Genomic DNA, 12,946 nt, shown 5'->3' on the forward strand with positions numbered 1-12,946 from the left:
CAAGGAGCATTAAAGATGTTGCATGACCATGAATATTTCCCTTTTTAAACTGTAAAGAATAATGTATGTATCCCGAGGTCAGAAATAGAGCAGAACACAATATATTAGAGGACACTGGCTTATCTAGGACATCTGAAAACCTGAGACATTAGGTGAAATTCAACATCAGTGTTAATACAGTTGAAAGAAAAATTACATTCATTTCAAGAGTCAGCAATACAGAAATCATCTAAAGAAATAGTATAAAATAGAAAGAGCAATTGCCATGTACTGTGAAACAGTATTGGCTTAGATTATAACTTGTCTTTCTGTTCTACCAAGTATCATCTTCCCTAATATTTCAGTCTTTTAAATAGTTTATACAATAATTAACACACCATTGTTATTGGAATGATTCTCCTTGAGTACTTTATTTTCTGTTGTTCAGATTTAGGGTTTCTCCTTTCTTCCCATTTCACTCCTTCCCTCCCTCCTTTGTTTCCTTTCTTCTGTGATTATTCACAAGACAGGGAAAAGAATAACAGATTGTTGTTTTTTCCCTAAAACAAACTCTATTTGAATATATTTGATCAACTGTTAGTCACAGAATTCACAGCATTCACTTCTACTTGGTGTGGGCTCCTTTATGCTGGGAAATTTGTGAAAAGTGGAAAAGGAATGTTTCTTTTTAGTTCCCTCTTAACTGTCAGCTCCATAGAGGTACAGCCCATGCATACTTTGTTCACCACTGCATTCCCAGGATTCAGAACTGTGCCTGGCACTGTGGATCTGGAGGTTCTTAGGGAGGGGGAGAGAAGGAAAAGAAAAGCCTGACAGAGCCTGAATCAAATACACTGAGTTGTCCATCTTACCGTCATTACTAGCAATGGTCTATACACAGGCCAGTCAGACCACACTCAGGCTTTCTCTTTCTCTCTCTTTCTCTCCCTCTCTCCAAGGCATTCCTTGATATTCAAATACAGACCAAACTTGGGGTAGTTGAGTGAGTGGGAGTTGCAAGAGTGAGTTTCAGTGGTTTTATTCTATTTGCACTTATGGATAACACAGAAACTCTTTTAGAAGATTGATGGGATGTGCCATGAGAAGTATATACTCAAAACCTAGTGGTGATCTCTACTCAAATTTACCTATCATAATTCCCCCTAATTAATTGATATCTTAGAATGTTAGGGAATCTTACCTCTGGAAGTAGTGTTATATTCCCTTCTATTTAAAAAAAAAAAAATCTTCAACGTGCTAACCTTGTGCATTACTTTAGTGACGTATACCTCAAGCAACTTGCAAGAAGTTTCTTCTTTTTCCTCATAACCACGCTGTTTCAGAAATAAATAAGCCATGTCTATTATAGAACAGGTACCACTTCCTGGGGTTTTTCCTTGGGTGGTAATCACTACCTTGCATACCCCTCCTCTCGCTCCTTCTCTTTCTGATGAATTCCTAAGACTTTCAAAGTCTCTAGAGAGACTGCTAATTCCTCAATGAGCAGATTCATAGTCAATTGACTTTTATGTTCTTCCTTTATGCTAATCAGTACCTTGACAGTAGATACACTGATTGGTCCTTTTATTCAAAAGTATCCATTCATTCAAAAGTAACAAAAGTATGGTGAACAGTCAAATTAATAATGAATTATAAATCCATTCAAAATTCCTTCAAAAAACTTTTGAATTGAAAAAACATATGCCTAAATCTTGGTCAAACCACTTAACAGCTGATTTACTTTGGACAAATCACTTGACATTGAGTTTCAAACATATATGTAAAATAACTACTTGAGAGAGTTGTTGTGAGGATTGTAATGATACACAAAAACCTTATGATTCAATATGCAGCACATATTAAGTGATCAATTCATGATAGATCCTTATCCAGAGTAAACCAATTATTGACAATTCAGTCAACATTTAAACAGGCAGTTAACAGTCCACATGTTAACTGTCTTGATATCTTAGAATGTTAGGGAACCTTACCTCTGGAAGTAGTGTTAAATCTCTTCTATTTAAAAAAAATAAAAATAAAAATAAAAGGCATCTTCAATGTGCTAACCTTGTGCATCACATTAGTGATGTATACCTCAAGTAACTTGCAAGAAGTTTCTTCTTTTAGTGATATCATGCCTGAATGAAGATCTTACCAGTGGCAGGAGGGGCAGATGTAGAATACAGATGCTTGATACAGGTACATCATTACCATTTAGAAAGTTGCAGTCAGGGCCTGGAATTAAGTTAGGGGAACAGAGACACAAGAGTCGGGGGTTGGGGAGGTGGAGAAGGACCAAGTTCAGTTGCTAAAATTGTGGATTTGGGTATCAGTATTCAATCTGCCCTGCATTTTCCAACTGCTGGTTCCTCAGCTCCATACAAAATCTTAACAGCGTTACTCAAAGACCTAAGGAAAAGGGTTATGATAAAATTATCCCAATCATAGACAAGTTGCTTTTAGCTTTTTATTTTTGTATTAACAGGAGTCTTATTATACATAGGTCTGATAAAACCGGTTTACGATCTTCACTCTGTTTCCAGTGCTGCATAACTGGATAATGTGTGAAAGAAAAACAACGACGAACAAAAAAACTAATTGCTTGGAAGACTTAGCTGAATCTATCCATGAAAACAGAATCAATTAAACATGTATGCGTTACTTGGACTACATACAAAAAACCCATATAAATGGTAGCTCAAACATCTCAAGTGTTTCAGAGAATGTTAGAATCTATTGTTTAAAGTGTCTATCGTCGTCTATGCAAAAATCCAAAGTCATCTGGATCTTTAAAAATTACATGGATAATTTTTCTTCCAAAATGAAGTGAAATCATGATTAATCAGATATATTAGACAATTTGGTCGACATTTAAATAAATGGCTAATAGCCCACATATTAAGTGTCTTGAAATCTTAGAATGTCAGGTACCCTTGCCAGGCGTGGTGGCTCACACCTGTAATCCCAGCACTTTGGGAGGCCCCGGCGGGCAGATCACGAGGTCAGAAGTTCGAGACCAGCCTGACCAATGTGGTGAAACCCTGTCTCTACTGAAAATATAAAAATGAGCCAAGCATGGTGGCGTGCACCTGTAATCCCAGCTATTCAGGAGTCTGAAGTAGGAGAATCGCTTGAACCCGGAAGGCGGAGGTTGCAGTGAGCCGAGATCGCACCACTGCACTCCAGCCTGGGCGACAGAGTAAGACTCCATCTCCAAAAAAAAAAAAAAAAAAAAGGTCGGTGCCCTTACCTTTGGAAGTGGTGTTATACTGCCTTCTGTTTATGTTTTTTCCTAAATTAATACATGAAAACTTTTTTTATTTCTGATCAAAGTTAATCAAGCCAAATGAAGCAATTCAAAAATTATCATTAATATTTACTCACTTATAATTGTGATATACTTTGTATACCAAGAATGCCTAGGATATTTGGTGATGTACAGAAATCACTGCTGAACAATGATGCCAACCAAAAGTAAGTGGTGGAGGAGGTTCTTCTTTGAATACATTTGCAGAGGGCAATGTAGCAAGACCTGGGAATTCTGATACAAGGAAGGATTGTCCCATTCTTGTCAGGCATTTATTAGTTATTCTCTATGTAAAAGGACAATCAAATGTCTAATATTTTGGTGTTTACACCTAAACATACATATTCTTGCATCATCTCTTTGTTAAAATTTAAATTTTAAATTAAATTCTACAAATTAAATTTATGCAGATTTAGCTGCTTTCTCCTGAGGAGATTTTCCTATTTCCTATTCCCTCTGAATTTTCATTAGAGTAAATTAAACTCTGAATATGGCCTTTTCATTTCATCCTGAGTAAATCTATGTTGTCTGAAAATTTAAAAGGCCAATTACCATTATATTTGTTATTATTGTCAGCAAAATTAATAAGTCCTTTCAAAATTTTAAAATGTCAATCCTATTATTTTAATAAAAGCATTTATCCCAATTAGGCCTATGTATGGGGAAGTTAATGTAGAAAAAGATGGATTTTACAGATGAGAAATTTTATAATTATTTCTTTCAGAAGTGTCAGATAGTGAGAATCCCTCTTTTAATTACTTTAAAGATAAGAACAAAAATAAGAGTAGAAGCTACTTAAAATTTTCCTAGATCACCCTAAGAGTGCAGGACCTGGGAATGTGCTGGGAGAGTCAATCCCCTGGGGAATTCAGTTTCTAAGGCAGGGATCTCAGGCACCATCACATGCATACATATCCAATGGATGTGTCACCCGCTCACCCATACATAACATTCCTTACAGGACAATCTGTGAGTAGACGCTTTCTCCAGCAAACTTTCTATTTTAGAATTAACTAAATAGTAGGGTTCATGTCTAAAATTTTCCCTTGGGGTGGGAGTAGGTGAATACAGAAACAGGCAAATACAACTGCATTGCCACGTGGGAGTGAAAGCTAGGATACATTGTAAAGATCGTTTTGGTAAGCCTATACCTTTATTTTGCTCTCAATGGCATGTTCCCATATTCATTCTCAATGTAACTCATTTTTTTTCATTTTTTGTTACTCTTCTTCCCCTATTACTCTACATACTCCATTTGGCCTTCTCCTGCCTACAGGTACACTTTTGTATTGTCTGTACAATGTTAAAATAAAGGAAGCAGTAGTTTCTGCTTTCTTGTTTGCTACCTGCACACAATTGTAATTCCTACCTTGATCAGATCTAATACTGCTAACAATCCAGACTTTTTATATGTGATCTGATTCAAGATCACATATCCTAGGAATTGAATGTAAACACTGAGACTCTGACCAATAATGAAAATAGTGTTATCACCCATGTAGCATGCAATATTCATGTAGATATCATCCAAGTAGCATTTTATATGCTTGCTGGTAACTCTGAGATAGAAAGAATAATCTTTCTTGAGAATAATAGTGTAGATTCAGGTCTTCGGTGCCCTCTCAACCTACATTCACATGAATTTCACTCATTTTGACATTACAGAAGGACGATCATGAGAGATATGGGAAGGAAGATGTGGGGGAGGGGGGCAGCCTCCATTCACACTATAATGGAAGAAAAATGACAGCCCAGTTAGGTTTAGCTGGAATGTAACATATCCACAGCTTTATCACTCTGGAGGCACATTTTGCCATAATAACAAACTACTGAGGAAGAACCACTTTTATCTAGGTCAGAATGACAGACTCCCAAGTGTTAGAGAGCTTGAGGGAACTACGGTTTGAAACATCAGGAAGAAGACTGCAATCTGTACAGAGATTTTCATCAAGTCTCGACACTGCCTTACGTTTTCATCCAATACATTGTAATTACTCCACTGGCTTATAATGGCAAAGCATTTTGATTTCAGATCCTACCAAAATAAAATAAACCACACTTTATGACGACTACATTTATAATAAGATGCAGATGGTAAAGGAAACAGATGCCTCTGACATCATCTCCCATTTGCTTTCAACTTTTGCAGACACTGGCAGTCTGTAAACTCATTCAAAGGGATGCAAGATAAGTCAGGCAGTTTTCCAATTCTGTTTCCAGTTTAAAAAGACACTGCGGTGGCAACACTTTGAGTCACAGAGTGTTAATTCCAGAAAAATAAATTTGATTCTAAGTCTGTGTCAGTCTTTACTGCAAAATTAATCATCTGGGAGGAAAATGCCCCACAATATTGGGAGTTTAGCAATTAGTAACTACTGATTGTTTTGCTTGACAGTGACAGAAAGGATAGGGTAGGAGAGATGTGATGGTGAACAGCTGTAGCTTCAGGGAGGATAAAAAGTGAAAGAAGAGTTTTAAACATACAACCATGTCTAAAATGATCTATCAGCCCTTGGCACCCAGATTTTTCAAAGACTTATTCCTTATTATTTCTAAGTAAAAAACTTTAAGGAGGCTTTTAAAGTCAGTTTCTGACCTCAGAAAAACATATTCATTCTGTATTTCCATCTGTATTTCCCAGAAGAAATCCTACAGTTCTGATAGGAGCTTTCACCATTTCCTCAGTGATATCACTGCACATTATACACAGTAAAAGAAATTCTTTTCTTTTTGTGCAAGGTAAGTGTGTCAGAAGACCTTTTCAAAAGGATAAGGAACTTTTGTAGTCCATCTTGAAAGCAAGAGATGCGTGGTAAAGCAGCAATTGCAAGGCCTTTAGCAGTGTTTGAGGTCTCTAGATAGATTAGCACAGTTACAGATGAAGGAGAGTTAGACAAAAACCTTTAAAATGTTCCCCATCTCCCCTGATCCCCATGATATAACTTCATCTACCACTCTGTAGCAGAAACTTTTTAGCAGACAAAATTTTCAGAAACAAAGGCAAGGGAGGTGATGGCATAAAAATAAATCCTGCTAGGCCAAATATGGTGCCATTTTTTAAAACAATCTCTCTGTGCAAATAACACTGAACACACACACACACACACACACAAGAATAAACAAACTCTTCTGATTCATATCCACAAAGTGGGTTGGGAAGTATTATTAGTGCAAATTTCTGCTGACCTGCAGCATTTAGTCCATAAACTTTGGATATCCTAGGCGATCCATTAGTGTCCAGCAGATGTTTTCAATTAGTTTAATTTCATCTCTAGGCAAGTTCTGTTTCCAAACATTAGTATTAGTTGGTGATATTTCCCCTTCATAGGGAAGGTAAAAAAGGTTTGTAGAGGTGGCAAACAATATTTGGTTTAAACTAGCAGGAGACAAAGGAATTCCAAGAAAGGCAAAAATCCTTTCAGTAGTTTTCTGAGGAAAATGCACAATATCTTCAAACTTGACCAGCTGGTAGCTAGTAGGCAGCAAATCTGTATTTATTCTCAAGGCTGCTGCTGTATTTGCCAGCCACAAGTGAGACAACAGGGACACTGCATTTGATTTGGATTTTGATAATTCTTTCCTCAATGGTTCATACTCGAAAGCATAACCCGAATTTAAGTTACATTTGCCTTTACCTCCCTCTATTTTAAACAATTTTGCTAAATGCTCTGGTACATTCTTCAAAGAATAAAGACTTGGTTTACTATTGTATAACATTGAATAAATCCATGCCCGAGGGTCTCTTACTATGTACAATGCCCTCATCGAAGCTCCTAAAACTTCTTGAAAAAAATGAAGCTTTAACGTCCAGCTCCCACTGCTTAAACTGAGCACAGGACGTGCACTTGGGTAGTAAACCAGGTGTCTCCTCAAAGCCCTAATATATTCAGCATCTCTATCAAAGGCGCCTTTCATTTGACTTCTTTGTTCTGGCAAAGACTCTCTCCTTTTAAATTTTCTTTTTTTGTCCTTATTCATTGCAATATATTGGGCCAGTTTACCCCTACTGGGTTCATGCAGATGGATGTTTTGCAAATGTAATTTTGTGTCCTGGACTAAAGACTGCAACCATCCTCGGAGTAAACGAAAATGCCCACTGCGGATATCTGACACCTTCCATTCACAAGCATCTACAAATGAGTCGATTTCAAACTCAGTTTCAGGAATATCAATGTAGGCCGTAGGAACCCTGATGTAGAGAAAATCACTACTGTTGAAAAAAAGCTGTTTGAGAATTTCAGCTCCTGAACCAGGAAGTGAGGTAATGACAACATCAGGAAGATCCACGTGGTGCCCTTCAGAAGACAAAGACTTCTTGCTTCCCTCGGCCTCTGTCCTTGTCCATTTTGCACAAATGGGCTGACTACAAGTGCTCCACACATCCAGAAGCTCAATAAACCACAAGGCAATAACCAGAATTAGTATCCATCTCATTAGTTTTCTAAAAGAAAGGTAAAAACGCCATTGGAAAGTTAAAATCACCAAGCTAATGCACAAAATTAATCCAACTGCTATATTAAATTTAAATCCAAAGGGGAAAATAATCCTATCATGTCTTACAGGCTTTACTATTGCTTGAGTGCCCAAACCAAATCGGGTTATTTGGCCTTGATCAGCCACACTGGCAAAGCCACCGAATCCCAGATAATTGAATCTTGTCTTCAGGTTATGGTAATCAGTTACAATAGAAACAACATGTTCGGTATTATTGACATTGAGAGAAATCTGAAGTCCAGAATCGGAACTCTCAATAAATCTGCAGCTGGAAACATTGATATATGGCCCATAAAAGACATATGCAATTCTTGTGATTGTGGATTCCATCTGAAAAGTAACATTAACAAATTGAGTCCACCGTTTTTTAAATTCAGCGGCTTGCTCTGCTTCCTGTATACTGGCCATGGGACTATTGCCATGATGATCAAACCAAAACATTTTGTAGTGTGCATCCCACACATCCATCATGGCACCATTATACCTATTCATAAACTTATATGGGATATATTTAAAATCAATATCCAAATTATGAAAGAAGGCACTGACAGAATTTATTGGGGAATCTTCTTGCCTCTCAATATGATCAACAACTAGCAGAGTTTGGGAATTTAAGAGAAGCAAAGCACGATATACACTTTTCAGTCTCATCGCTGAAGAATAAGCAGACACAGCTTCCCCACTCACAAATATCATTTCCCCATGTTGAGAGGCAGTGATAATTTCCCCAGCTGCATCACCAACCTCCTCACCAGTCCACTTAAGCCACTGTGCACATTCTCCCAGTTGACCTTCCCAGGGCTTGTTACACTGGCTTGAGGGTGATGGAGCAAACACCAATACATTGTTAAGGTGGCTCAACTTGGGTCCATAGAGAGCTTCAGAAACAAATACTTGTCCATTGGGGGCAAAAGTAAATGAGTTCTGATCTGGATGCTCATGTCCTGGGTTAAAGCTTCTCCACCCATCAATCCAGGAATATGGCTGAAAATGAACTATGTCATACACAGCTCGTCCTCCCAACTTCCCAGATTTAAAAGACACAAAGGTATTGGTCTGTGTGTTTGGCAACCCAGCCCCATAAGTAACCACACCCCAGTTAGGAAATGTGTGTATTTTTGCAGTACCATATTCAGCAGGCGGCTGTGGTGTGAGCTGGGGATCATACCAGATGTATTCGGTGTGAAGAGTACTCCACCTTTGGGCAGTTGAAGGAACCATCGGTCCATCTTTAGGTCGGTGCTTTCTAATTTGCTGAGCTAACCAATTTCCAGCTCCATTCTTTAAGATGAACTTGTCCAAGAAAACTAGCTGGCTCTCTGGACCATAAAACCAATTATAATTGGAATCTGCTATACCCACAGTTCTTTGGAAGCCAGGTAAAAGGGTGGCATAATAGAACCAAAAGTGCATCTTTAACCAGTTATTATCCAAGTTGTTGATATTAAAATGGCGCTGGGCCAGAAAAACATACTGTGTGATGGATTTAGCTGTGTAGCTTCCATAGGCCACACCTTCATCCAAAGAACCATCAACAATATGATTTAATAGAAACATTGTCTTTTCCATTACATCCACTACAGCCTGTTTCCATATATTTGCTTTAGATCCTTTATCTACTCCAGTTACCAAGGCCCCTGTGAGTAATGCTATCATATTAGTGGCTTGGTGGTTATGGAGAAGCTGTTTGCCCCATGAGCGGACCTTGGAATATTCATACATTTCCTCAGTAATAACCCATATTTTTTCCAGGTATTTTTGTCTTCGATGATTATCTAATAAGTTACATAAAAAGTCAAAGGCAGTGGCAAAACCTGTTAAGGAATGGCCAATTGGAACCTCATCTCCTGGTGCATTCTCTACTAGCCAGTCTTTGTAGCCAACCATCCTGTCCATATATTCCAAGACAAATTCAAAGGCAACTTTGTCTTCTGGGCATAACAAACAGTACAATGCTAAAGGAGGAAGATTGTTACCATAAATTTCATTCCACTTGGCAGCAAAATCAGCATGCTTTGGTGGAGGTAGGTAGTACGTTGGGTTGGACAGCATAACTGTCACTGCACTTCTGATAGCTCTAAAAAGATGCAAATGGCTTGTGCGAGACTTTTGTCTCATTGCTTGGATTTCTCCAGCATCAAAATATAAACTTGGATGAAGCATACTTTTCTTCAGCTTTTGGTTGGGTCTGAAATCTTGCACTTTCTGTGTTTTAAACTGATCTATATCATCTGCGAAAACTGCCCATTCAGAGTAATTGCTCACAGATTCCTCAAAAGTAGATAAAGCAAACATCAATAATACTAAGAATAGTAAATGTCCTGTAAACATTAACGCCATGATCCATGGGGGAGCTCCTCCCTTAGGCATACATGTCAGATATGATGCTGAATGTGTCTCCCATCTGGTTAGTATAAAACATACAGTAAAGGCCTTGATAAAACAAAGACTGTAAATCTGATATGCTGTGAAATCCAGCTGACATTCAGTACATTCTAAGCAAGTGCAGTTGCCAGAAAGAGAAAACTTAAATTGTGTATCTCTGTCCCTGGCACAGTTTTGCTTCCAGTAAAACTTCGAAGAACGTTAAAATTTCTAATTTTTCCATAATACACAGGGAAGTGGTACAGTTAAAAAACACTATGAATTTAGCATTTACTTCCTTTACTTAAATCTATTTAACACAAAGACTTGGAACACACATCGTTAAAAAAAGAGAAAAAGCACTCCAAAATTCAAATTAAGAGTCATTTCTAACATAGAAAACCATCACTGGTGATAAGTTCACCACACATATATGATGCATTTGTGTATGTTTGCCCAAAGAAGATGATAAAGTACTGATATTCTTCGAGTGAGTGGACTCAGTTGTCATTCCTCTCAACGTTTTATACTTCTTGTCTTGTGAATGTTTTTCTTCCATTTATGAGAAAGAAACATCCTCAATAAGTGATCAAAGTCTTAGTTGGTTTTAAAAAATTCAAAATTCCTGCCTTCATTTCAAATATTTTTCAGGCTTACTTACTCATCAGCCTATTATGACAAAGAGAAACCATGTTCATATCTTCTTTTATCAGCTTCATGTGTATAACCATAAAAATGCAATCTCTTCAGCCACCTAGATACTTCTCGTCCAATCATGAAGTAACCGCCAACTGGGAAAGAAAATTCCCCTTTCAGCAACAGTGAGGTCTCTCTTCGGTTCTTTTTTCATGACACTCTTTTCTGGGGGTGGGGGACAAAACAAAAATTCTCTGAGGCTCCAGGTATGCTGAGAGTGAACATAAACTGATAGCTTAAACATTCTGCAATCACTTGATAGAAATTTTAGAATCACAGTGAAATCTCATATTATCTGCAACCTAAGCTAGGGCAAGGGATTTTTTTCTTATCCATTTAAATGCACTTATTTGGAACCCAATGACCATCAGCAAACGACAAGCAACTAATAATACAAAATATACAAGATTGAATTCTCCCGACAATATCTATAGTTTAACGCCACCAAAGTGTCTTTAGTCACTTAAAAAAATGTTTCTATTCAAATGCAGTTTACAGAAAGATGAGTCCTACTATCCTTGTTATTCCTTGTTCCCAAGGACCGAGGGACAAAAAACTAAAAGTTGAAAAGACCTTTATTTTAAATTCTGGCGGAAGGTTTAGCTTTCGTGGGATCATAAGGTATCTTCCTAATGAGAACTACTCGGACCAGTCACTTTTCTCGGTGGGGGAACGGCGAATCGTGACCAGGCGCCAGGCCTAGGGGCGGTAGCTCCGTGCCTGGCGCTCACCTGTGGCCGCGTCCCTGTCCTCAGGCGGAGCCGCCAGAGGGAGCTCGGACCCCGGTGTCGGAAGACGCCTCTCCGTGCCCGTCCGCGGCTGGAAGAATCTAAGCAAGTTTCAGTCTTGGACAAGTCTCCCCTCTGTAGGAAACATTCAGGCTAGGAGTTTCCTGATCCGCCCCGCCTGTTGCATTTTTTCACTGGCGTCCTCCGACCCCGCCACCCCCATGCTCCGCTCCCAGCTCTGGGGCTGAGGCAGGAGGGCCAGAGACCCCTGAGCCACCAAGTCCGCTTACCTCAGGCAGATCCGGACGGGGGCTCAGCGCCGCACTGGGCCCCAGGGGAGGCGGAGGCGGAGAGTTCCAGAAAACTGCTCTGCACGGAGGGCCAGGCTCCCGCGGGGCTCCGCGAGACCTCCGCGCCGTCCCCCGCGCTCCGACAGGCGCTGCCCCAGCTCGGTCTCCTCAGCAGCGCTCAGTCCCCGCGCCCCGCACCGCCCGGACACGCCCGCCCTCAGGAAACGCTGGACGCTCGTGGGGGCAACCCCGGATTGCAGGACAGAGCCCAGCGGCCGGCGGGCGCTCTCGGTGGCGCCGTATCCAGCGCAGCGCCCGCGTCCCCAGGCGGTGGTATCGCCGCGCCCGCCGATGCTCTATGCCAGCTCCGGCCGCGCGGCCCGGGGAGGGCGAAAGACGGCGACGCGGGCCGGCAGGCGGGGGCGGGGCGGAGACAGGACGGGGCGGGGCTGAAGGCGGGGCCTCAGGGAAGGCGAGAGACAGAGACGCGGGCTGGCGGGCGGGGGGCGGGACGGAGACAAGACGGGGCGGGGTCAGAGGCGGGGCTTCAGGGAGGACGGGAGAGGCCGTGAGCAGGCCGGCGGCTGGCGGCGGGCGGGCGGGCTGGCGGGGCGGGGCGGGGCGGGGCCCACAGCAGGTGAGGCGGGGCCAAGCGCCGCGGGTTTCTAAGCGGAGGAAGCTCTGGGCGTTTGCGTTCTGGTCTTGCAGCGGTGGCCGCGCGCTCCCTGAGGAGTCGAACTGGAGGAGGGGACAGTTTAGGAGTGCGAGAGTCTAAAGACGCTGCCAGGTTGGCATTAAAACCTTTTGGTTATCGGAAGAGGACAACTGTATAATAGAGCCATAGTGGGGGCTGTGGGATTGACTCAAATGATGGGAGGCGCTGGAGTGGGAGGGGATAAGCCCTGGGACGACGGAAATCATCCTTTTGGAAAGAGCAAGGGCTGGGGAGGGAGGGAACGAGCAGTCCCTTGGAACTGAGAGGCAGCTTGGCTGAGCTTGCTGTCCTTTGGAAAAGCAAAACCAAAATACTCAGATTAATATGGGAGAACAACTTCTGTAGCCCAGATGCTAACAAAGATCAAGAGAAA

At 40.9% G+C, this 12,946-nt stretch overlaps 1 protein-coding gene across 1 annotated transcript; it reads right to left on the reverse strand.

Moving 5' to 3' along the window:
- Positions 1–2,427: 2,427 nt before the first annotated feature.
- Positions 2,428–11,928, reverse strand: DSEL (dermatan sulfate epimerase like). Its single transcript, XM_025365626.1, has 2 exons — positions 11,859–11,928; positions 2,428–11,005 (listed from the first exon to the last, which is right to left on the reverse strand). Exon 2 carries the CDS (start codon positions 10,148–10,150, stop codon positions 6,482–6,484), a length of 3,669 nt encoding a protein of 1,222 aa, XP_025221411.1. The 5' UTR covers positions 10,151–11,005; positions 11,859–11,928; the 3' UTR covers positions 2,428–6,481.
- Positions 11,929–12,946: the final 1,018 nt, after the last annotated feature.

Source organism: Theropithecus gelada, chromosome 18 (assembly GCF_003255815.1).
Source record: "Theropithecus gelada isolate Dixy chromosome 18, Tgel_1.0, whole genome shotgun sequence".
Lineage (NCBI taxonomy): Eukaryota > Metazoa > Chordata > Mammalia > Primates > Cercopithecidae > Theropithecus > Theropithecus gelada.

Excerpts from the sequence above, each read along its gene's own strand:
- DSEL (XM_025365626.1), bottom strand. The coding sequence starts at position 10,150 with ATGCCTAAGGGAGGAGCTCCCCCATGGATCATGGCGTTAATGTTTACA.